At 53.0% G+C, this 25,925-nt stretch overlaps 1 protein-coding gene across 2 annotated transcripts in view; it reads right to left on the bottom strand.

Annotated features, from left to right (window-relative positions):
- Positions 1 to 25,925, bottom strand: part of LMTK2 (lemur tyrosine kinase 2) — an 86,986-nt gene that overhangs the window by 45,216 nt on the left and 15,845 nt on the right. For both annotated transcript variants that reach the window (XM_021086090.1, XM_013995356.2), the window contains exons 2-4: positions 16,477 to 16,601; positions 12,616 to 12,760; positions 8,371 to 8,444 (exon numbers count right to left, since the gene is read on the bottom strand). In XM_021086090.1, the coding sequence (XP_020941749.1) occupies positions 8,371 to 8,444; positions 12,616 to 12,760; positions 16,477 to 16,601 (344 nt within the window). The remainder of the gene's footprint in view (positions 1 to 8,370; positions 8,445 to 12,615; positions 12,761 to 16,476; positions 16,602 to 25,925) is intronic.

Raw genomic sequence — 25,925 nt, 5'->3', positions numbered from 1 at the left:
TTTCATTTCCCTCCCGTGGCCGCGCGGAAGAAGGTCGTTACGTTTGCTGGGAAAGGGAACGCAGGAAAGTCAATCAGCTAACACAGGTGCTTGTCTATTCTCTGAAGTACCACCCCGCAGAAGGCCTGGACATCAACATGCTTCCCTTCAGCTTTAAAACACTCATCTGTGTGCACACAGCTCTTTTCTATTTAAAAACGTATGCCGCTTTCACTGAAACTGCCAATGACGTTACAGAAGAGCAATTTTTAAGTTCTGTGCAAGCATAACCCAAATATTTGTCAAAAACACTTTGGCTGAGTTCTGTTACTGAGTCTCCTCCACAGGGGACGGAGTAAACTGACAAAGTGCCAACGAACACACCATCGCTGCATTCGAACTTGAAAAATCCATGGCATTCCAATTATTCCAGGTCTTTATCTTGTACTAAAACTTCAGCCACACCACAGGGAAAACATATTCCACTGCAATTCACAGACCACAAAATGAGAAGAAAAGAACAAGCTACACGTGAAATATTAAGTATTAATAGAGGACAATGCAAGGCATTCCTAAATACAATATTTAAGATTAGAAAAATTAAAAAATGTAAAAAATTAAAAATAAAAAAATTAAAAGATTAGAAAAATATAAAAAACTATTTTAAAAGGAAGTGTTTTTATTTTGATTGTTCTTTTTTTTTATAATGATTTTTTTTTTTTCCATTATAGCTGGTTCAGTGTTCTGCAAATTTTCTACCATACAGCAAGGTGACCCAGTCACACATACATGTATACATTCTTTTTTCTCACATTATGATGCTCCATCATAAGTGACCAGACATAGTTCCCAGGGCTACACAGCAGGCTCTCATTGCTAATCCATTCCAAAGGCAATAGTCCGCCTCTCTTAACCCCAAGCACCCCAAGTCTTGGACATTCTTGAATTAAACTAAAACCTTTACTTCATTTTCATAAAATAGATTAATTTTTATGCCCTGGAAACAGGAAGAACTTGAAAAGAAATCAATGTGTTTGTTAGGAATATAAGGGAAGAAAAATGAACACAACAAGAAACTCTGACAATTGACTAAACCATATTCTCGGTTTCGAACAACCGGCTTGTGCAGGTCTAACCTGCCTGACGCATCTCTGACGGCGAGAAGAGGGGAGAATGACTGGGGCGCCAGCGCAATGATCCGGCTCACGGTCTCCCTGTGTCACCACCACTGCTGCCACTCTTGGAGGGCAACGTCTGCAGGGGCTGTTCACTCAACATCGGGACCGCTCACTTCTCTGACTCACTCCCACTCACTGGTGCTCGGACCCCAGGGGTCTAGACCCAGCCAATAATTCCATTGTGTCCAAGCCTTGAATGTTCACCACTTCTCGGCCTGACCTTGGATTTCCAGGTCACGAATGTCAGCAGCCTAAGCCAGCAAGGCCACAAGGTGCCCCCCAGATCCACTCGGGTATGGCTTTCCTGCCGTCCTGTCCCGACCGCAGGGCACGGGCGCCCCTCCGCGACAGCTCAGACCCGGTGACCCTTCTCCACCATCACCCCCGGGGTCCCCTCTCTCCCTGGGGTACGTGAGCTCAGCCAAGCTCCAGAGCTGCTGAAGTCCACTACGTGCTTACAGTAAAAGCCATCAAAGGCAGACAAAAACCCTGACCGACCGGCCTCGCAGTAAAGCTGTGAGGGTGCCCAGCGCTGCCCACCAGCCCGCGTCTCCCTGGCTGATAACCATCCCACCGGACTCGATCGCACCTTCTCCTCCTGTGCCAGCGTCACGGGCTGCTGCTTGCTGCTCCACGTCAACTGGCCTCCTACTCACTGAGAAAACTCATCTGAGGGGCACGTCCTTATTCAAACACCACATCCACCTGCCCGTGTCCACATCCTGGTTTTGCTCCCATTTCAAGAGAGACACTGTCTCTGTGCCTGAGACCAAGTCCTACGAACGTGCTATGGGTCCTTCCTACAAGAACGCGATCCCCGCCCAGAGGCCCCACGTCTGACACCGACCGACCAGCAACCAAAGCAGCTGCGCATCCTGTAAAAACCAAATCAAGACGCCCTCCCTGGGCCCTTGGCTGGTCCCGAACAGTTCATACTCCAATTCTCTGCTCCTTTGTGGACTAAAACTCAACACAGCTGTTTCTCCCTTAAACCCAGTGCTCGTGGGGACGTGACCCCTGAAGAGCCTCTTGAGGACACCCTGACTGCACGATGCCAGGGCCTGATTCTCCCAGCCTTCGTCTCACTCGGTGTGTCGGGAGCACTGACTGCTATTCAGCTTCGGGAACCCGCCTCCCCTGGCTTGCAGGATGCTCCTCTCCTGCATCCTTGTCTGCCCTCCTCTCCTGATCCTCTCCTGCTCTCCTCTCTCCAGCATCCTCACCCGCTCTCCTCTCTCCCGCATCCTCACCCGCTCTCCTCTCTCCCGCATCCTCACCCGCTCTCCTCTCTCCCGCATCCTCACCCGCTCTCCTCTCTCCCGCATCCTCGCCTGCTCTCCTCTCTCCCGCATCCTCGCCTGCTCTCCTCTCTCCCGCATCCTCGCCTGCTCTCCTCTCTCCCATCCTCCTGCCTGCTCTCCTCTCTCCCGCATCCTCACCCGCTCTCCTCTCTCCCGCATCCTCACCCGCTCTCCTCTCTCCAGCATCCTCACCCGCTCTCCTCTCTCCCGCATCCTCACCTGCTCTCCTCTCTCCAGCATCCTCACCCGCTCTCCTCTCCCGCATCCTCACCCGCTCTCCTCTCTCCCGCATCCTCACCCGCTCTCCTCTCTCCCGCATCCTCACCCGCTCTCCTCTCCCGCATCCTCACCCGCTCTCCTCTCTCCCGCATCCTCACCCGCTCTCCTCTCTCCCGCATCCTCACCCGCTCTCCTCTCTCCCGCATCCTCACCCGCTCTCCTCTCTCCCGCATCCTCACCCGCTCTCCTCTCTCCCGCATCCTCACCCGCTCTCCTCTCTCCCGCATCCTCACCCGCTCTCCTCTCTCCAGCATCCTCACCCGCTCTCCTCTCCCGCATCCTCACCCGCTCTCCTCGCTCCCGCATCCTCACCCGCTCTCCTCGCTCCAGCATCCTCACCTGCTCTCCTCTCTCCCGCATCCTCACCCGCTCTCCTCTCCCGCATCCTCACCCGCTCTCCTCTCTCCCGCATCCTCACCCGCTCTCCTCTCTCCCGCATCCTCACCCGCTCTCCTCTCTCCCGCATCCTCACCCGCTCTCCTCTCTCCCGCATCCTCACCCGCTCTCCTCTCTCCCGCATCCTCACCCGCTCTCCTCGCTCCAGCATCCTCACCTGCTCTCCTCTCTCCCGCATCCTCACCCGCTCTCCTCGCTCCCGCATCCTCACCCGCTCTCCTCTCCCGCATCCTCACCCGCTCTCCTCTCTCCAGCATCCTCACCCGCTCTCCTCTCTCCCGCATCCTCACCCGCTCTCCTCTCTCCCGCATCCTCACCTGCTCTCCTCTCTCCCGCATCCTCACCCGCTCTCCTCTCTCCCGCATCCTCACCTGCTCTCCTCTCTCCCGCATCCTCACCCGCTCTCCTCGCTCCCGCATCCTCACCCGCTCTCCTCTCCCGCATCCTCACCCGCTCTCCTCTCTCCCGCATCCTCACCCGCTCTCCTCTCTCCCGCATCCTCGCCTGCTCTCCTCTCTCCCGCATCCTCGCCCGCTCTCCTCTCTCCCGCATCCTCACCTGCTCTCCTCTCTCCCGCATCCTCACCCGCTCTCCTCTCTCCCGCATCCTCACCCGCTCTCCTCTCTCCCGCATCCTCACCCGCTCTCCTCTCTCCCGCATCCTCACCCGCTCTCCTCTCTCCCACATCCTCGCCTGCTCTCCTCTCTCCCGCATCCTCGCCTGCTCTCCTCTCTCCCGCATCCTCGCCTGCTCTCCTCTCTCCCATCCTCCTGCCTGCTCTCCTCTCTCCCGCATCCTCACCCGCTCTCCTCTCTCCCGCATCCTCACCCGCTCTCCTCTCTCCCGCATCCTCACCCGCTCTCCTCTCCCGCATCCTCACCCGCTCTCCTCTCTCCCGCATCCTCACCCGCTCTCCTCTCTCCCGCTCTCCTCTCTCCCGCATCCTCACCCGCTCTCCTCGCTCCCGCATCCTCACCCGCTCTCCTCGCTCCCGCATCCTCACCCGCTCTCCTCGCTCCCGCATCCTCACCCGCTCTCCTCGCTCCCGCATCCTCACCCGCTCTCCTCTCTCCCGCATCCTCACCCGCTCTCCTCGCTCCCGCATCCTCACCTGCTCTCCTCTCTCCTGATCCTCACCCGCTCTCCTCTCTCCCGCATCCTCACCCGCTCTCCTCTCTCCCGCATCCTCACCTGCTCTCCTCTCTCCTGATCCTCACCCGCTCTCCTCTCTCCCGCATCCTCACCCGCTCTCCTCTCTCCCGCATCCTCACCCGCTCTCCTCTCCCGCATCCTCACCTGCTCTCCTCTCTCCCGCATCCTCACCCGCTCTCCTCGCTCCCGCATCCTCACCCGCTCTCCTCGCTCCCGCATCCTCACCCGCTCTCCTCGCTCCCGCATCCTCACCCGCTCTCCTCTCTCCCGCATCCTCACCCGCTCTCCTCTCTCCCGCATCCTCACCCGCTCTCCTCTCCCGCATCCTCACCCGCTCTCCTCTCTCCCGCATCCTCACCCGCTCTCCTCTCTCCCGCATCCTCACCCGCTCTCCTCTCTCCCGCATCCTCACCCGCTCTCCTCTCTCCCATCCTCCTGCCTGCTCTCCTCTCTCCCGCATCCTCACCCGCTCTCCTCTCCCGCATCCTCACCCGCTCTCCTCTCCCGCATCCTCACCCGCTCTCCTCTCTCCCGCATCCTCACCCGCTCTCCTCTCTCCCGCATCCTCACCTGCTCTCCTCGCTCCCGCATCCTCACCCGCTCTCCTCTCTCCCGCATCCTCACCCGCTCTCCTCTCCCGCATCCTCACCCGCTCTCCTCTCTCCCGCATCCTCACCCGCTCTCCTCTCTCCCGCATCCTCACCCGCTCTCCTCTCTCCCGCATCCTTACCCGCTCTCCTCTCTCCCATCCTCCTGCCTGCTCTCCTCTCTCCAGCATCCTCACCCGCTCTCCTCTCTCCCGCATCCTCACCCGCTCTCCTCTCCCGCATCCTCACCCGCTCTCCTCTCTCCCGCATCCTCACCCGCTCTCCTCTCTCCCGCATCCTCACCCGCTCTCCTCGCTCCCGCATCCTCACCCGCTCTCCTCTCCCGCATCCTCACCCGCTCTCCTCGCTCCCGCATCCTCACCCGCTCTCCTCGCTCCCGCATCCTCACCCGCTCTCCTCTCCCGCATCCTCACCCGCTCTCCTCTCTCCCGCATCCTCACCCGCTCTCCTCTCTCCCGCATCCTCACCCGCTCTCCTCTCTCCCGCATCCTCACCTGCTCTCCTCTCTCCCGCATCCTCACCCGCTCTCCTCTCTCCCGCATCCTCACCTGCTCTCCTCTCTCCCATCCTCCTGCCTGCTCTCCTCTCTCCCGCATCCTCACCCGCTCTCCTCGCTCCCGCATCCTCACCCGCTCTCCTCGCTCCCGCATCCTCACCCGCTCTCCTCGCTCCCGCATCCTCACCCGCTCTCCTCTCTCCCGCATCCTCACCCGCTCTCCTCTCTCCCGCATCCTCACCCGCTCTCCTCTCTCCCGCATCCTCACCCGCTCTCCTCTCCCGCATCCTCACCCGCTCTCCTCTCTCCCGCATCCTCACCCGCTCTCCTCTCTCCCGCATCCTCACCTGCTCTCCTCTCTCCCGCATCCTCACCCGCTCTCCTCTCTCCCGCATCCTCACCCGCTCTCCTCTCTCCCGCATCCTCACCCGCTCTCCTCTCTCCCGCATCCTCACCTGCTCTCCTCTCTCCAGCATCCTCACCCGCTCTCCTCTCTCCCGCATCCTCACCCGCTCTCCTCTCTCCCATCCTCCTGCCTGCTCTCCTCTCTCCCGCATCCTCACCCGCTCTCCTCTCTCCCGCATCCTCACCCGCTCTCCTCTCTCCCGCATCCTCACCCGCTCTCCTCTCTCCCGCATCCTCACCCGCTCTCCTCGCTCCCGCATCCTCACCCGCTCTCCTCGCTCCCGCATCCTCACCCGCTCTCCTCGCTCCCGCATCCTCACCCGCTCTCCTCCTCCCGCATCCTCACCCGCTCTCCTCTCTCCCGCATCCTCACCCGCTCTCCTCTCTCCCGCATCCTCACCCGCTCTCCTCTCTCCCGCATCCTCACCCGCTCTCCTCTCTCCCGCATCCTCACCCGCTCTCCTCGCTCCCGCATCCTCACCCGCTCTCCTCGCTCCCGCATCCTCACCCGCTCTCCTCTCTCCCGCATCCTCACCTGCTCTCCTCTCTCCCGCATCCTCACCCGCTCTCCTCGCTCCCGCATCCTCACCCGCTCTCCTCTCTCCCGCATCCTCACCCGCTCTCCTCTCTCCAGCATCCTCACCCGCTCTCCTCTCTCCCGCATCCTCACCTGCTCTCCTCTCTCCCGCATCCTCACCCGCTCTCCTCTCTCCCGCATCCTCACCCGCTCTCCTCTCTCCCATCCTCCTGCCTGCTCTCCTCTCTCCCGCATCCTCACCCGCTCTCCTCTCTCCCGCATCCTCACCCGCTCTCCTCTCTCCCGCATCCTCACCTGCTCTCCTCTCTCCAGCATCCTCACCCGCTCTCCTCTCTCCCGCATCCTCACCTGCTCTCCTCTCTCCAGCATCCTCACCTGCTCTCCTCTCTCCCGCATCCTCACCCGCTCTCCTCTCTCCCGCATCCTCACCTGCTCTCCTCTCTCCCGCATCCTCACCCGCTCTCCTCTCTGCTGCATCCTTTCCTGCTCTCCTCCCTCTCGCATCCTCGCCTGCTCCTCCCTCTCTCTCCCTTCCCCCGCCCCCCTAGCATCCCCACCTGCTCTTCCGCCCCCTCGTGTGCTCTCCTTGGCTGTGCTGAGCTCCATGCAGAGGGCCTCGGGCTCAGGCTGGCACCTCCCCTCCCCTCTGTGTTCACCTTTCTCTATGATTTTGTTTAGCCTCATACCTTTAAATGCTGTCTCTATCCTGAGTCCTCCCAGGATTCTCTCTCTGTCCTGAACTCTCCACCTGCACTTCCAGCTGCCCACGTGGCATCTCCCCTTTGCGTCTAAGAGCCCTCTCACCCGCAACGTGTCCAAAAGTGGACTCCTGGCCTCCTCCTCCATGTCTATGTCTCCCTGGTCTTCCCCGTTTCAGGTAACGGCAAGTCTGTTCTTCCTGCAGATCAGGACATAAGCCGTCATCCCTGAGCCCCTCCCCTCTTAGACCCCACATCTGACCCATCCCGGGTCCTGTATGCTCCTGCCTGAACACCCACCACTTCATGCTGTCATCCAGGTCCAAGCCTGCCCGCCTCCCCGGACCACTGCACTGGCCTCCTTACAGTCTCCCTGCCTCCCCCTTGGCCTCTGCAGCGTGACGGCCAGGCCAGCCTTTACAAGAGAAGCCGGGCTCCATCACTCACCCTCGGCTCCTGGGGCACCTCCCCACCCACTCTGAGCCCCTCGCCTCCCGCTGACTGTTCACTGTGGGACCTCCCCGCAGCCCCCGGAGGACACAGGTTCTAGTTCACGTGCGGCTCCGTTCCCAGGGCTCGACCACCTTCCCCCGCATTGTACTCCCAGCACCAAGCACAATGGTGGATGCACGACAGGGGCTGCTACACGGCTTGGAAGACGCGCCGCCCATGCAAGCTTGGACGATGTCAAAGTTACAGGACAAGCAACTCAAAGGCAAAAAGACTCGTGAGACGGCCGGTCACGGAGCAAACACGTCTTCGCTGCGCTCGCCCTGCTTGTGAGGGCATGACCACTCAGAACCTTCTACAGAGGAGGACTGCCCCGTCACGGACAGGGGCGCCAGAAAAGGTCACGCCTCCAACAGCCGGCGGTACAAAGCTCGACCGACCGAGCGTGTCACGGCGGCTCTCGGGACAGGCTGCCGAGCAGTTCTTCTCAGGGGTGTCCACGCTCATCACACCAGCGACGGCGAGAAAGCCAGCGGTGCATGTGCCCCGAGGCAAGGGGGAGAAAAAGGAAGCAACAAATCCCGCCAGGATGAAGGGCTCCTAAAACGCCCCCCTCTCTCACCTCCCCACCGTTCTTATGTCAACAGTGAGAAAAGTCTCTGATACTGAAACAAAAGCCATTCTTGGAAAACCTCACACCCCCAGGAGGGCGGACAGGCTCATGCGCACATGGTTTCGGGGGCCAGAAGGCAATGCCGGTGAGACGGCAGTGTCCGGAGGGGACGCAGTGTCTGGAGGGGACGCCGAGTGCTGCGCAACACAATTCGCGGGGGCTGTAAATGCCAAACGGTATAACCAGGAGGGAACAAATAAAAGGGAACAGGTTTTACCTTTCCAAACCAGCCATTTCCAATTTCCTGTATATAGTTTAGACTGTGGCGGGCAACTTGAGACTTCAAACCTTCTGCAGGAAAAAGAACATTGAAAACTCAGTATGAGTATTCAACTGACACAAAATATGAAATATACAGCCTATACAGTACAAACACTAACAGAAATTCCGTGTTTGTGCGGGGAGAGGTACAAATAGACGTGGAAACCATCTCTCTCAAACCAGCAAAGCCCAAAGGGCTGCAAAGTTTAAAACGGGCAGCATCTGTGAGGGAGCGGCCTGCCCAGGCTTTAAGCCCCTGCGCTGCTTCCTCTGATCCCACCACGCTGCTGCAGCCACCGGGCACCACTGCTCCACTGGCCTCTGCTCGGTCCTTAGTTTCACGGGGGAGCAGGGACCTCCAGGGACTGTCCTTCCCTAGAAATATGAAAATCTTACAAAAACCTGTCAGCACCTGCCTCATCAGACCTTTAGGAGATGGTCAAAGGCTTACAGTGCCCAGAGGTACCCAGGAGAAAGGCCACTGAAACAGGGAGAACTGCTCTGTGGCCTTGAATTCACCTATGCCCACCTCCCCCACAGAACTTCTTCAACGAGTGCTGGTTCCAGAGGGAGCAGACTGGACCTTATTCCCAAGGACCTGTGTTTCTTTGGAACTGGCCAGGGCTTCTGGAAGGCCTGGTGCAGTGACGGCTCTCGTCCCACCTAACTCAGGCTCTGTCAGGATACAGAGGCCGAATGTGCCTCAAAAACAACGCAAGCCAAGTGGACAAGGCACTGCTGCCTGGGGCAAAAAATAATGGAGGCAATGACAGAGGGGCTGAAGCTTTAGCAGAAAAGCTGAGACATGCAAGTGGTGGGTGGAAGAGCGGCTTTTTTAAAAAGCTATCATACAAATGGGGGGACCCAGAGAACCACATGTATGCTCAGGGAAGGACACACGCTCAGAAGGGACTTGAGAAGAGGAAGGCTTTCACGTCTGGTGAGTCTCATGCTCAGCACCAGCAGGAAGCGAAGGCTAAGGCAGAGCTGTCGGTGGGGCTGAGGACCCAGAGCCAGTGTGCAAGGACCTAGACAGCATCCAGTGTTTGGTTCCTTTCTTCTCCTTCCCTTTTTTTTTTTTTTTTGCATATTATTCAAAATGTCCAGTTTTCAACAAAAAATTACAAAGCATGCAAAAAACAGTCAAGTATGGTCCATGCACTGGCACGAGGAAATGGAAAACAAAGTGTCCCCGAGAACAGAACACACAGACCCCGGCCTTACCGGACAAGTCTTTAAATCAACCGTATTGAACACGCTGAAAGGGCCGAAGGAAACTACAGGCAAAGAACCAAAGGGAACCGAGGGAATGATGTCCCAACAAACAGAGAAGACCAATAATGTGACCGAAATTACTGAGAGAAGCCAAACAGCGTCTTGGAGCTGCAAGTGCAGCGACTGAAAACATTCACAAGAGGATCAACCACAGATCTGAGCAGACGGCAAAATCGAGGAAACCTGGCACTCGCCAGTCTGCAGAGCAGAAAGACAGAGAGTGGCGACATCAGCGGATGACGTCTCAGGGACTCGAGGGGTGCCACTGGGTGGACCAAAACACACATGAGAGCCCCAGGCGATGAGGGAGGAAAGGGAGCGGAAGGAACACCTGAAGATGCAAAGGTAAAGAATGGCCCAAATCTGACAAAGGACATGAATTTACACAGCCAAGAAGTTCAACAAAGTCCGAAGAAGACAAACTCAGAGATGTACTCGGAGACACATCACAATCAACTGCCGAAAACTAAAGCTGGAGAGAAGGAGCAGCTCATCATGTACAAGGGATCTTCCAGAAGAACAGCAACCCTATTTCTCATCAGAACCGTGGAAGCCAGGAGGCAGGCAGACGGCACGTTTAAGCGCTGGGAGAACAGAACCATCAACCGGGAGTTCTACGCCTGGCAAAACTGTCCTCTAAAAACAAAGGAGGAATTAAGACATTCTCACAAAAACGAGTGTAGGGAGTTGGTGGCCAGCACATCTGCCCTACAGGAAATGCTAAGGGGAGTCCTTCAGGCTGAAAAAAAAGGACATTAATCAGTAACTGGAAGTCATATGAGGACATAAGGATTTCTGGTAAAGGAAACTACGTAAGTAAATACGAAAAAACAGTATTATTGTATTTTTGGTGTGTAGCTCCTCCTTTTATTTTCTGTATGACTGTAAAAAACACCTTTTTTTTTCCTTCTTCTCTTTAGGACTTCACCAGCAGCCTATGAAGGTCCCAGGCTAGGGATTAAATCAGAGCTTCGGCTGCCAGCCTACACCATAGCTCATGGCAACACAGGATCTTTAACCCACTGAGTGAGGCCAGGGATTGAACCTGCATCCTCATCGATACTAGTCAGATTCATAACCTGCTGAGTCACAGCGGGAACTCCCTATTTCCTAAAAGATTTTAAAGATAAATACGTAAAAAAACTGTACAGCTGTTCGACACAGGTTGAGCTGTACAGGTCCACTTGTACATGGATTTTTTTCCTGATTAAACCCTATAGTACTACACAATCCCCAGTTGTTTGAATCCATGGATGCAGAACCATGGATACAGAAGGCTGACTATAAAGTTATACACATATTTTCGACCGTGCATAAGGGTGAGGGTAGGGGTTGTGTGTGAGGCGTTGGGGGGGGGGGGGAAGGTAAGCACCCTTAACCCCTGCAAGGTTCAAGGGTCAAGTATAAATCTATATTAATGAAGACACAGTGTATAAAGAGATAATGTATGGCAACATAAAGGCAAGGAACAGGCGGAAGCTAGGTCAGGATCAATTCAAACTAAGCTATAAATTGAAGACAACTGTAGCCCCCTGTGGCTCAACAGGTTAAGGATCTGGCACAGTCACTGCAGTGGCCTTGGTCACTGCTATAGCATGGATTCAATCCCTGGCCCCAGGAGTTTCCCACATGCCATGGGAGAGGCAAAAAAAAAAAAATCTAGAAAGCATACACAAAGGGAATGAGAAGGGAATCAGAATGGTACATGTGCCCATGCACACACACCTACAAATTCTAATAGCCTGTTTTCCAGAAACGGAAAAACTGATCCTAAAATTCATATGGAACTCCAAGGGCCTCAAAATAGCCACAACACTCTAGAAAAACAAAACAAAACACAAAGTTGGAAGATGCATACGTGCCAATTTCAAAACTTACTGTAATGATACAATAACCAAAACACTGCAGTACTGGCCTAAGGACAGACATCTAGGTCAATGAAATACAAGTGAAAGTCCAGAAATAAACCCAAACAAACATACAGTCACCTGATTTTCCACAAGGGGGCAAGACATTCAACAGGAGCAAGAACAGTCCCTTCAAAAACTGTTGCTAGAACAACCAGCTACCCACCTGAAGAATTAACCTGCACCATTACCTCACACCACATACAATTATGTTTATGAAACACACCAGCTGTGCCAGGTTTTAGCTTACTTTTTCTTTTTTTCTTTTTAGGGCCGCCCTGCAGCATAAGGAAGTCCCCAGGTTAGGGGTCGAATTGGATGGATCTTCAGCAGCTGGTCTACACCACAGTCACAGCCACGCCAGATCTGAACTGCCTCTGCAACCTACACCACAGGTCACAGCAGTGCCGGATCCTGAATCCACTGAGCAAGGCCTGGGATTGAACCCACATCCTCATGAACACTATGTTGGGTTCTTAACCCACGGGGCCGCAATGAGAACTCCCCTTTTTAATATCGCCTATAATAAAATAACCAACTGTTGCATTATACTGCCCTAAACACACATCACTGTGCATGTAGCACCACAAAAGGCAGGCCTGGCACCTACAAGACTTAAACAACCTTTTCTTAGTGGCATTAGAAATCCCTAATTCTTAAACCCTTCATCATATTATACTTCACAAGAAGAAATCAATTAACATCTAGTCAAACCTCTATCTTAGGATGAAAGGTCAGCTGATTAATCGGTCCACACAGAGACGCTCTGCCCGAGGGGTTGGGTTCCATTTCGATGAACTGTCTTGTGCCAGACCCAGGGGCCCAAAGGAAAGGACTCAGCTTTTGCAGGAACGCAATGGGCCTGACCGCTAGCATTCAGCTTCCCCACAAAGCAGGAAGAGAAATTAGCAAGCAGAGGATACAGGCAGTCCAATTATTTTAGGATTAATAGCAAGGCTCCCTCTCTCACTTTTCACAAACGCTTCATGAAAACATGACATTGGGATGCAAGGTCTCACCTACAGAAGGCTGGAATTGTGATGGAGCTGGTAGTGAAATATTTGGTACTGAAAGTGTGAACACTTCTGCTGGGGATTGAACAGAGGGAGTATCTTCTGCTGGTGGGGTGAAATCTATCTCATCATCAAAATTATCTTCAAATTCCTAAAACAGAAGAAGAGTGATATTATAGCTAATATAAATCAAACTGAGAGCAAAGACAAAAAAACACCTGCTAACATTTAAGATATGAACATTTATTCACTCGTTTGGAACACGCTGCCATAATCCCCCCCCCCAACCGACCCGATTTGTACTGACTTCAAGTGAAAAGTCACAAAAGTGATTGTGTTTTTCAACCCTAAATAGCAGAACAAATAAGATCTGCAAATAAACCATACATATTTTATGCAATTTTTTAAACTGGTAACTCGAAGTTAAATACAGAGTTTTCTAAAATGACCATGGAAATACTCTTCCAGGTTCAAAATTTTAAGTTACTGTATAGTTTAAGCTGTTCTTTTTATTACTATTCATGTTCACGAATCTCTTGGAATATCGGATCAGAACCTTTTTTATGGCTTATGAAGCCCCTAGGCCAGGGACTGACTCTGAGCTGCAGCTGTGAGCTACGCTACACCTGTGGCAACGCTGGATCCTTTAACACACTATGCTGGGCAGAGGATCAAACCCACGTCTCTGCAGTGACCCCAACTGCTGCAGTCAGATTCTTAACCCAGTGCTCCACAGAAAGAACTCCAGAGAACACTTATTTCTGAACTGTATATGTATTTCTAATTGCAGTGTGATGTTATTTATTTATTTATTTAGTCCAGGCATGGGGAAGTTCCCAGGCCAGGGGTCAAACCCGAACCACAGCCGGGACAACACCAGGTCTTTAACCCACTGAGCCTCCAGTGAATGCCACGGTGTGGTTTCCATCACGGTAAGGACAGTTCGAAGACTCAGACGAGATTTTTTTTTTAGGGCTGTATCCACAGCCCTTCATGGCATGTGGAAGTTCCCAGGCTAGGTAGGGGTCGAATCGGAGCTGCAGCTGGTAGCCTAGTCCGCAGCCACAGCACCATGAGACCCGAGCCGAGTCTGCAACCTGCACCACAGCTCATGGCAATGCCGGAGCCTTAACCCACGGAGCGAGGCCAGGGATGGAAGCCACATCCTCACGGAGACTAGTCGGATTCGTCACCGAGCCACGACAGCAACTCCAGAGAAGACGTTTTTTTTAAGTGAGTCCTATTTCTCTGGAAAGAGTAACAATAGAAAATTACTAAGCTGGGTGGAAAATTCATCAGGATCTGAACCATGAAGGTCAAGTATGAACTCTAGCATGTACGTGTCATACACATTCTAAGAACACGTGGCTTGCTGAAGATGGCAACTTGAAAACGGAGGCTGCACCGGGAGAGCTGCGGAAACCGCTGGTGGGACCTTGTCCAGCAGAAGGCTGTCCTGACTTTTCCTTCATCATTCCAGCGAGCTGCGTCCACCTTGGAAGCGTGTTAACTCAACACAGAGACGGATGATCGAGGCTGGTCATTCAGACGATGAACCAGAACACACCCCACCAGGCACCGGGACAGAAGCGGAGAACAGATCAGGGAGCCCCCCCCCGCACGCCCTTTCCCCCAGCGCCTCCCCCCACCCCTGGCGAGGCAGAAACTGGAGGCTGCAAGGGTGGCTTTCGGTGATGGAACACCTACGTCCTCACACGCACGTGACAGGACATGTCCTCACACGCGCCTCACGTGCTGTCAAACGCATCAGGACGCACGGCTGCTTGTATGGGGAGGGCAGGACACGTCAACCTGAGGTCGCCTCTAGACGGAAGAGCTTTGTCCTGTTTCCCCTCTGGATACCCCTAAAAGGTCTCTCATCTAAAAAGACTGTAGCCACCACTCCCGACTCCGGCAGTAACGTGACAGACCATTCGGCAGCAGGTGATTCTGACGACTCAGGGAGGTGATACAGTTTGACGACAGCGAGAGGGCGGCGAGAGGAGGAGACAGGGTCAGGCTGGGAGTCCAGCCAGCGGCCATCCGGATGCACGCGGGCAGGGCGCTTAGCGACCAGACTGCAGCTCCCCGGCTGTGACTCCCAGGGACCAGGGGGCTCTAAACGCCATATCTCCAAGCACAGTCTGTAAGCTGGAGGGGGTCCCTGCGCCGCCCGCCTCAGAACCCCCGGGGAGCCTGGGAAAACAGACTGCCTGTATCTGCATCACAATAAACTCCCAGCCAACGCTGAGAGTCAGTCGGTGGGAACAATTCCAGGAAAAGAATGAGGTCTCCCGGCTTTCAGTTTCAGAAACACAGATCAGCCTTTATCTTTGTCCCCAAAGGGCCAGGTGTCTGTGCAAAATCCCTCTGCAAGACTGACCGTCAAGGGACACACATTCTGGGCCCACTACTGGGCCCCATTAAGTTCCCACAGGGCGTCGGCACTGACGCGGGGGCCCAGGGGCTACTGCCCTACACATCTCGGGAAAACCTTCTAAAGAAAACGCCCCCTGCCAGTGAGCCTGCTCCTCCGGCCTCCCCCGGCCTCCCCGCGCCGTGCTCATCAACGCTGGCGTCGGCCCACCTCTCCTCAGAGCTGCCACCAGACCCAAGGCAAAGGCGTCACACAATCGAAGCCAGTGTGAGACTCCAGAAACAGGGTCACACGTCCTCTAAAGAGGTTTTCCGAGAACACAGCTTTTCCCAGTTTGAACCGGGTCCTGAGGGCTCCCGGGGCAGCTCTAGGACGGCTGGTAAACTCTACATTAAGGACCATTCTCTCTGCATGACATGCTCCTTTTTTTTTTTTTTTTTTTTTAAACCTTCTTCCCTGTATTCCTTTGGCTAAGTCTTCACTGAGCCCTGCTAAATGCCAGCAGGCGTGTCGTGAGTTCTAGAGGAGGACACCCCAGCCAGCTGCCCGCAGACTGCCCCTAAGTTTCTAGGAGCCAGCCCTTCTCTCTGCTCAGCCCCCCTGCCCCACCCCAGCCGGCTGTACAACTTGAACCACTCTGTTCTCCTCCCCAGGGAACTCGGCTCTCCAGGGAAACCGAAAGACGTGCTTCCTCACGCACAAAACACACTGGCGGGGGCGGGGGCATCACCTGGCCTCAGCAGTCTTAACAACTGCAAACTGACCAGCACACCAAAGTCTGAAAGGGAATCCAAACCCGCCTGCTTCTCCCTACAGGCCTCACGGCCCGTGACCTCAGCCATCCCCCCTTATTCCTCACTTAGCACAACTGGTAACCGGCAGGCAGTTATTGCCAATGATGCGCGGAGGCAGGGCCAGCACCTGCAGCCAGGGGGCCAAACCCTGACCACCTAGTTTACTCTTTGTCCTTTCTTTTCTTTCTTTTTTATTTTTTAGGGCTGTATGAGCGGCATATAGAGGTTCCCAGGCTAGAGGTCAAATCGGAGTTACAGCTGCCCACCTACTTACACCACAGCCACAGCAAGGTGGGATCCTTAAGCCATGGAGTGAGGCCAGGGATCAAGCCCCAGTCCTCAGGGATCCTGGCTGGGTTTGTTACTGCGGAGCCACAACGGGAACTCTCCACCTATTTCATTCTGCGCACAACGTTTTACTGGCCCAGAGCTGTGACCCCTTGTTCATAGGCTCAGGTTAACCGCAACGCAGAGCTGAGCACCGAGGAGCCGTATGGCCCTCACTGAGGAGAACGTATGGCCCGGACTATTTACTATTTCCAAGAGCTCTTGATTTTACTTTCACTTTTACTATCTGGCTCCTATAGGAGAAAAAAAAAAAAGTTTGCCAAGCGCTGCCCCCAGGGACCGCGATAGACAGGCACTCGTTGCCCACCGTCTTGGAGGGTGACGTCCGGCGCCCCCATCCGTGCTCACCTTGAAGTCGATCTCTGGGTCTTTGCAGCAGGATACACAGTTTGCAATCAACACGATTAACACCAGTAAACTGCACACAGAGAGGACCACAAACGATGAGGACATTTCTGCAGCAGGGGCCTCCCCTGGAAAGAGAGAGAAGCAGTATTAGGCGGGCATTCTGAAATCAACTTTAATGAGCGAATCCATCTCTTTTCTGCCAGAGAGAAATGGCACCAAGAATAATGGGCGGGGACTTCCCATCGTAGCTCAGCGGAAGGAATCTGAGGAGCATCCATGAGGACGCAGGTTCAATCCCTGGCCTTGCTTAGGGGGTTCAGGATCCAGCGTTGCCGTGAGCTGTGGTGTAGGTCACAGACACGGCTCGGATCCTGCGTTACGGGGGCCGTGGGGCTGTGGCATAGACCAGCGGCTGCAGCTCCAATTCAAGCCCTAGCCTGGGAACCTCCACATGCTTCGAGCGCAGCCCTAAAAAAAAAAACAAACAATGCTCAAATGCTCCAGATAAAGCTGATGACCAATTCAGGAAAAGAAGTGAAGCGTTTTTCTTAAAAATGTCCTGCTTTTGAAACAAGTTTAGATTTACAGAAGAGGGCGGGGACAGCAGAGACTCCTGCTCTGCCTCCACCGTCTTCCAGGAGCGCCTGCATCTCCCACACAAGGCTCAGCAAAGCGAGATGGTAACACCAGCTGACCTTCAGGCGTCTCTGGATTTTACCCCTTCTTCCATCAACACCACGCTGGCCCAGATCCCACCCAGGCCACCGGCACTGCCCCGACTCCTCACACCCCCTTTGTCTCCACCAGTCGCTGAGGCTTCTCTGCCCATGTGTCCTAAGTGTGACACTTTTGAAGAGCACAGGTCAGTTATTTGGGAGAATGTCCCTCGGGTGGGGTTGTGGGGCGTTTTCTCTGGACTGAAGTTTCCGATCTTTGGGAAGAATCCAGAATACCACCAGGCGAAATGTCCTTCTTGCAAGATCACAGCAGGGGCAGGTGGAGACGTGAACCCGGACCCCTGGCCCGGATGCTTTTGGCCAGGGCTCCCCGCCGTGAGCCCCTCAGCTCTCCCTTCACCTGGGCCTCTCTTCGGAAGCGGGTCGCCACGTCCAGGGCACACTCCCGGGAAGGGAATTAGGCGGCGCTTCCTGGCAGGGGTGGTGACAGATACGGGAACATACAGCTACCACGGTAACTGGCACCGGGGGGCACCCTCTGGGGCCCGGCACACATCCTGCGTCTCTGCAAAGCTTCCCGCAGTGGTTCGCACCTGTCCTGCGTCTTGCCTGCGGCGCTGAGCCCGTGAGGCCCATTAATGGAGCTCCGTCTCCCTCACTCCCTCTGACTCGGAATCCTCCCGGGAGGACGGTCTGTCTCCTCTCCCCACTCTTCAGTCACTCACACAGTCACAAACTCACAGATAGTTACTTGCTCCCTTGGGTTATAACCCACTGTTCCCATGACTTTGGCTCAATCGTTCCGGCCTTGGCGCCTGGGAGCCCTTTCGAGGGGACCACTGGGTCCTTCGGACAAGCCCCGCTCCTTCCTTTTTCCCGCCAGCACTTCCCTGCTCCGAGGCGCGACAGGAAGCTCCAGGCTCCCTTATGTTGTCCCCTGTGCCTTTTAGAATCAGCCACTTCTCCAAGGAGCTTCTGTCCTGATAAGGAAACCGAAAGCTACAGCCCCTGACAGTTTTTGCTTGGGGGAGAGTGGAGGGGCAGCGAAGAATCATTTTTACATCTTTAAAGGTCTGATTTTAAAAACGAAAACAAGAATCTGTAACAGACACAGCACAAGGCCGCAAATCTCTTACTGTCTGGCCGGTGACAACGTCTGCAATCCCTGTCGAGAGCATAAAGATTCCCACATCTTGCTTTCAGCAAAACTTAATTCTCTAGAAAGCATCATATTCAACCAGGGCTGCTCTGAAGCTTTTTCGTTTGTTGGGGCAGATTGTTAAGTCTCACCGACTGGTGTTTTACTCAAAAAATACACTTTTCTTTTCTTTTCTCCTCCCCTGCTTTGAGACAGAATTGACAGAAAACACGGTGTAAGTTTGTGTACAGCGTGACAATTTGAGAGTATACGTGTATTGTGAAATGGTTACCACGGAAGTCAGAAATAAGCTTTCCCTTAAAACCCCGTCGACAGCTAATGAGGTGTTCAAAGGCACGAGTGGGAGGCCTGGGGACAAGGAACAGCGCCACCAGTTTTCTGCACGAAACTGTGGCCCCTGAAGAAAAGCCACACCACACTCCTGCGTGCGTAAAACACATTCTTGAACATAAAATGACTTCGTGAAGAGCAGAGGAGCCTAAAGGGGACGCCCGTCGACCGCCAAGCGGGGCTGAATCCCCGCTCAGCAGCGGATGGTCGGTGGGAGGAAGACGAGGCTGGACGGGGCTCTCCGACACGGGCTCCGGGCCCTGCAGCCGCGCTCGGAAACAGTCGCAGTGGACACCCAAGGGCTGTCAAGGGGCTGGAGCTCTGAGACAACAACATGGAAAAGCGAGGAAAATCCAAACACAGTTAACAGCTGAATGCCCTCACCACAGACCCCGGGGCCCGCTTGGAAACTCAACGGAGAGGAGCCCGAGCCTCGAGCCGCGGAGAGGCAGCCCCCCGGGAAGGCGGACCCCGCGTGGCCGGGCGCCCTCCCCGGACGTGCTCGAAAGGATTCGGTAGGTGAGTCCCGAGGTGACACCGCCAGGCACGTTCACACGCTGGGTCTGACTGACCATCACGGGCGATCTGTCCACTGCATCTCACCGTCCCTGAATCTCCAGGGCATCTTACACCCGAGAGAAACCTGCGTTCACCGGCAGCATTTCTTCTTTCGCAAAGGCACAAAAATAAGGGCGTGTCCGAATCGGTCCTGTCCGAGATGTGATAAAATAACAAGGCCGGCTCCACGTCACAGACGAGGACACTGCTGGGTCCAAGACGACGACGAGGCAGGAAGGCGCCGAGCCGGGCTCCAGGTCAGGGTGCTGGATGCAGGTCCCCCGGGCCTTCCCCCGACCCCCACCGCTCCGCCTCAGTGAGATGAACCTGTAACACCTAACAGCAGCCTCACCCGTGCTTTGAAGCAAAGTCTCTCACTGTAATTAAGGCAGTTCATACTCCAGGGCTCTCCCCCAGACTCCACAGTGGACAGTAAATTACTTTTTCCTCTCTTTCACCCTTTATTTTTTTTTTTAACATAACACACTATCATAAAACTGATCAAAGCTGCCTGAGGGCCAACTCAGTTTTCTGACCCATAAATCTTGTGTGAGTCATCAGGCAGGCATGAAAAGTCAGACCTGTGTTAAAAATAACCAGTTATGCCAAGTTCTGCCCGACCTTAATAATGTTTTGGTTTCTCTTAAGACGCTGCAGAGACATCTGCTCTTCTGGACTCAGATTTCTTCTATGTATATACAAGTCAACTCAGCCTCAATGTCCACCCGTCCTGCTGAAAAGATTCTGAATTACCACCTAAAAAACGTGTTAGGTAGCCTCTAGTAGAAATTGTTGAAGTTTTACCACTTCTAAAAACTATTTTATGTACTGCATTTTTCTCCATCAGCCCAAAGCACCATGCTTTTAAAAAAACTCTAGGAGTTCCCGTTGTGGCACAGCAGAAACAGGTCTGACTAGGAACCATTAGGTTGCAGGTCTGATCCCTGGCATCACTCAGTGGGTTAAGGATCTGGTGTTGCCATGAGCTGTGGTGGAGGTCAAAGATGTGGCTCGGATCCTGCGTTGCTGTGGCTGGGGTGTAGGCTGGCAGCTGTAGCTCTGATTAGACTCCTAGCCTGGGAACCTTCATATGCTGCGGGTGTGGCCCTAAAGAGCAAAAAAAAAAAAAAAAAAAAAATCCATAAAACTCTAAAGGAGTTCCCACTGTGGCGCAGTGGGTTAATGATCCTGCTTGTCTCTGTGGAGGTGCTGGTTTGATCCCCTGCCCAGCGCAGTAGGTTAAGGATCCAGCATTGTTGCAGCTGTGGGGTAGGTCACAGCTCCGGCTCGGATTTGCTCCCTGGCCCGGGGAACTTCCAAATGCCACCAGGGGTGGCCAAAAAAGAAAGAAAAGAAAAGAAAACCTCTATGTATCAACAAAAGAAAACGTCTAAACAATGAAGAAAAACTTCAAGAAAAAAAAAAATGAAGAAGAAATCAAGCCACCCTGGCATAGGCTGGCAGGTGAGATGGGCTGGCAGAAACCACAGGGAGGAAGCAAATTCCAGCTGTGAGGAACTGCAGCCTAAAATCCCCGCGGCCCCAGTGGTCAGACGACACACAGGGCCCCCGGCTGCAGCAGTTAGGAAACTATGAAGAAAGAGCTTTCTTTTGACATCCTCAGGCTGCAGCCCTGAGGAGTGTGTACATCAAACCAATCGTTCACAGAAGAAAAACATCAACAACGACAGCCGCCCTGCCGATGACAAACTGGCAACGGGGCTAATTAGAGGCTGGGTACGCAGTCCACTTCCCCGAGACACGGAGGAAAAACCACGGCATCTCTCTAAGTGCCTTCTGTGAGTTTTCATTGCAGTTCCCAAACCACTTTAATAGACATCTAGCCCTTGATTTAATAAGCAGAAAACTTGAGAGCCTCTAAGAGGTAGGTACATATTATCTGTTTTATAGACAGGTAATTTGGGGAACACAATTTCTCAGTAATGACTCAGTTAAGGCAGGAGGGCTACCTGATGATTGATTCGGCCATTACAAATCCCTGCCTGGAACCCTGATTAGAAGTTGAATACATGTAATTTAACTGAAGAGTTACCTGTGAACCCATTTTTGGATTAAATAAAAAATGCTAAAGGTCTATAGATAGGAGTTCCCTGGTGGCTCAGTGGGTTAAGGATCTGGCGTTCTCGCTGCTGTGCCTCAGGTCAGTCCCTGACCTGGGAACTTCCACGTGCTGCAGGTGCTGCCCCCCCCCACAAAAAAAGATAGAAAGAAATGATAATCAAACGCCAGATCCACGAGGGACTGCAAAATCCCGATATTCTAATTTTGTCATTTCCTCTTCAGTTATCAGCTGATAGACTTTCACAAAAAGAAATTTCTTTATATTTACTATTTGGGTAGCTAAGCGGTGGGGCTGAAATGACAAACCCTTTAATCACATGTCAGCCCCATCCCGAAGCTACCGGAGGGCCCACCAAGAGTCACTTTCATTAGCACAAACTCAGGTGTGGTTGGAAGGGGCGGGCGTGTTAGCAACAACAAGAGATCACCCCATCACTCAGGAAATTAGACGGCTCTAGGAGCTCTCTGCCAGGAAAGGGGACAAAGACCAAATATGCCTTTCCTATGACATTACAGGTATATATACCCTAGAACAGGGGTTGGGAAACCATGGCCTCTGGGCAAAAAAATGCCCACTTGCTTTTGGTACAGCCTGCTAGCTAACAGTGTTGACATTCCTAAAGAGTTGCTTTAAAAAAAAAAAAAAAAAAAGAATATTTCATGAATGACATTTTACATCAACAGCTAATAATGCAAAAAGACAGACAAGCAGACATTATGTGCCTCCTGATGGAAAAACACATCACCACCCACTGCACACTCCTGCCAAATACAAACAATCCAACAATAACAAAATATCAAACCTGCATCTAACCAAGCCTCTAGATCCAAATACCAATTAACAGGAAATAAAGGGAACAGTGGAACATATTAAATTCCAAAACAAGAATGTAATCAGCAAAATTCAGGCTATGAAAAACATTCAAGGAGGAAAATATGATGAATTACAAGGAGAGCGAGCGAGAGATGGAGAATTACATTTTTTTTTTAAGACACACCAACCAATTACCAAGTACAGGTGTTACTTGAATCACCATTCAAACTTTTAAAAAATTATGACATTGAGACAACTGGAAATCTGAACACTGGCAATCAATCTTAGTAGGGAAGTATGATTCATTTCTCCTATGAGAGAGTGATGATAGTACTGTTTTTAAAAGTAGCCTTTATCTTTTAGAGATACTGACCTATTTAACAATGTCTGGAATTTGCTTCAAAATAGTATGAGGGTAGAGAAAGTGATAGGGGCAGTATGAAAAACGATGGCCCACGCTGATGCAAGCCAGATGAAAGGTACCTACATGCAAATTCATTATAGCATCTGTTTATGTTTGACGTTTTCCATTTATTAAATAATTTCTTCACATCCATTAAATAAAAAGTTTAAATAGGAAAAAGGCAGATATTACAATTTGCGATCTATATTCTTGCCTTCCCTAGGTACGTGCATTAGTTTGCTAGAAAGGCTGCGACAAAGGGCAAACTGGGTGGTGGAGACCACTCTGGAGGCTAGAAGCCCAAGACCAAGGCGTTAGCTGGCTGGTTCCTCTGGCAGCCCAGAGAGGAGGATCTGTCCCAGGCCTGTCACCTCGCTTCTGGGAGGTGGCTGTCTTCCCCCTGCAGACCTTCACATCACCTCCCTCTATGCTTCTTTCTGTGTCCAGGTTTCCCTTTTATGAGGACACAGTCATGCTGAACAGAGCCCTCCTAGTGACCTCACTTTAACTTCACTACCTCTGTAAACACCCTGCCAAATAAGATCACCTTCTGAGTTATCAGAGGTCAGACTTCAACATATGAATTTGGGATGTATGTTTAAGTGAAAACAAGACAAAACCAGAAACAAACAGAACAGATGTGTACACAGCATCTCCGGTGGCACCGGTGGGATGAGGGAGGGAAACAAGAAGGAGGGGATGGAACGAGGGAGAGGTGTTCTCTCCTTTCACGTTTCTTGACTTCTGTGCCAGGGCTTCCCACTGTCCCTAACCTAAGATCAGAACCCCTTAACAAGGCTTACAGTGTCCCTGGTCACGCAGCTCCCCTGCACCTCTCCGCCTGCCTCACCTGTCCCCAGCTCTCTACCTGGAGCTATGACCAATCTCTCCTAGCCCCTCCAGACAGATCCTCTGTCATGCCGAGTTGACATTCCCCCGCTGACGCACTCCATCAATCCATGCTCACCATCTAGATCACAACTTGAACACGGCCCCAACGTCCCCCTGTAGTGACCTGCTACAGAACTGACAACACCATGTGACTGCAGGCTGAATGGGGTCAGGGACTAGCCCTGTATATGCCATCCAAGACTCCTACGGCCCCAGCACGGTGCCTGGCATTCAGTCAGAAGTGGGGGAGGAAAACAAGAAAGAGAAAAAAGTGAGAAAGCCGACAACCAAGGAGCTCTAGCAAGGGAGGGAAGATGGGCACAGGGCATGGGGGAGAGCACGCCGGCATTAAACCACTGGTTAGCAGGATAAACGTATCCTTTCAGGGTCCAACAAATAATACCAACAAATGGCATTCCTTCAATAACTTTATAATCCTACTTAGCAAAGATTCTCCCCCAAAGCCAACCACACCCTACTGTACCCCGCACCGACTGTTCCCACCGTTCATAGTTCATCACTTATTCCCCAGGTCCCACAAACACGCTTTCGTTGCTCATTTTGCAATTCAGCAGTGTAATTACAGTTCTCTAAAAAGAAAGAAAAAGAAAAATTTTCTTAAAAAGTGGGTTTCCCCCGGCTGCTACTCTCCTGAGTTGAGGAGCATCGACTCACGCACACCACGCCCCCCACGTGGTCACCTCACCGGAAGCTGTCAGAGCGACTTCAGGCGGTGCCGGAGAAGGAGCGCCTCCCCGTCGGCGCGCAGGTCCCTGGGGCCTCCGAGCCCACACCTGTCGAGGGATCTTCCCAGATGCCTTCTAAGACCCGCGTCGAGGTCTGCTTTAGCCTGATACTCGGCCGCAGCCGCCCGAACAGAACACCCCACACAGGGCAGCTTCAGCAGCAGAACCCTATCGTCTCACGGCCCGGAGGCTGCACGGCCAAGATCCGGGGGTCGGCAGGGCAGGCCCCTCTGAGGCTCCCTCCCGGCTCGCGGGCGAGGGCCCCTTCCGGCGGTGCCCTCACACGGTCTGCCCTCCGAGCGAGCATCCCTGCCGCCGTCTCCGTGGGTTCCAACCTCCTCCGCGTGTAAGGACACCCGTCGTTACTGGATTAGCAGCTCAAGACCTAATGGCTTCATTGTAACATGTTCACTCCTGCAAAGGCCTGAGCGCCAAATGCCGCCACTTCCTGAAGGTAGAAGGGGACTCGGTTCAGCCCCAACACTGTAAATTCACTCAGTGAGGAACACCAGCCCCACCCGCAGGGGATCCATCCTTGCCGGCACCAGAGACAAGCACACCCCGACTTCCACCTTTGGCTTCCCAGGGCGCAGCACGTGGAAAATGGGAACGGACTGTAAGAGCGTTAAAGTGAGTGTCAGGTACACGAGTAACTTCTCTGCCACCTCCGCCCTGAACCTCAGGAAATACACATGACAGATTTATGTGTCTACTTGACAGTGAAAACCAGTACCCAAAGGGCTGACTACACAAAGGAAACCTGGCAGAACTCAGGGAAGCTAAAAACAAGCAACCTTCCAAACTGATCCTGACATCAAGTCCACCTCTAAAATACGCAGTTTGGGCTTTTTTTTTTTTTTTTTTTTTTTTTTTTTTTTAGGGTAGAACCAACAAATCCATCTTCCTTTTCCAACATCCTGAAAAGCAACTTTACATCCCAGAGACTAGTGAAATGAATCACCATCGTACTACTTCGAGGAAAAAAATTCAGATAATCATTACCCATCACAGGTTTTAATGTAACACCCAAACTGCAAACCCATATCATAAAAGAACCTGCACAGGCTTTCCTTTATGAGAGGAAGTCCCTAAAAGTTTTCCTTGCCCCTTAATGTAACAATACATCTATTTATGATAACATTAAACACTCTAGAATCTCCCTAATGTATTTTAATATTTGAAAGGGAAAATGAAGCACGTACTAAATACACCCCACTGCAGGAACAGTAAATAGTGCGCTGATGCTCTACTTGACGAAGCAGAGTCCACAAAGACCCCTGAGCCAGAACACGCAGCCTAGAAAAACAAACCGTGCTCCGTGCTAACCAGTGACATGCTGCTCTGGTTCAAAAACGACTTCCAAGGCCAGCCAACCCCACTGCTCTCGCTCTCACCTGAAGAAAGGTTACATAACCTGCATGCTGACTGAATACCTGTGAATGAGATCATCTCAGCTGTTTCCATTAAAATCTGTCAGCAAAGGTTCACTTCATTCCAGCTCTACCAACACGCTCAAGAGTTAATCTACAGTCTCGCCAAATGAGATGACTTCCGTCAAACCACTGTGTCCCCACCCTCCAGGAAAAGGGCGGCAGGGATAACACTTTACGAACCAGAATCTTAATGAGGTTGATGGCATACGTAAGGTGTGGAGTCATCACGTGCCCAGATGTCTTGCATGGCTCGGAATCAGGACCTTCCGGTGGGCCAGGAGGCCAGCTCACCAACAGGCACAAGGAGAAACCCGTGGCCGGTTTCCCAGGGCTTCTTCCCCACAGCGGGCCCCTTC

Source organism: Sus scrofa, chromosome 3 (assembly GCF_000003025.6).
Source record: "Sus scrofa isolate TJ Tabasco breed Duroc chromosome 3, Sscrofa11.1, whole genome shotgun sequence".
Classification (NCBI taxonomy): Eukaryota; Metazoa; Chordata; class Mammalia; order Artiodactyla; family Suidae; genus Sus; species Sus scrofa.
The sequence above is the reverse complement of the archived record's forward strand: the minus strand, read 5'-3'. Positions and strand labels throughout refer to the sequence as shown.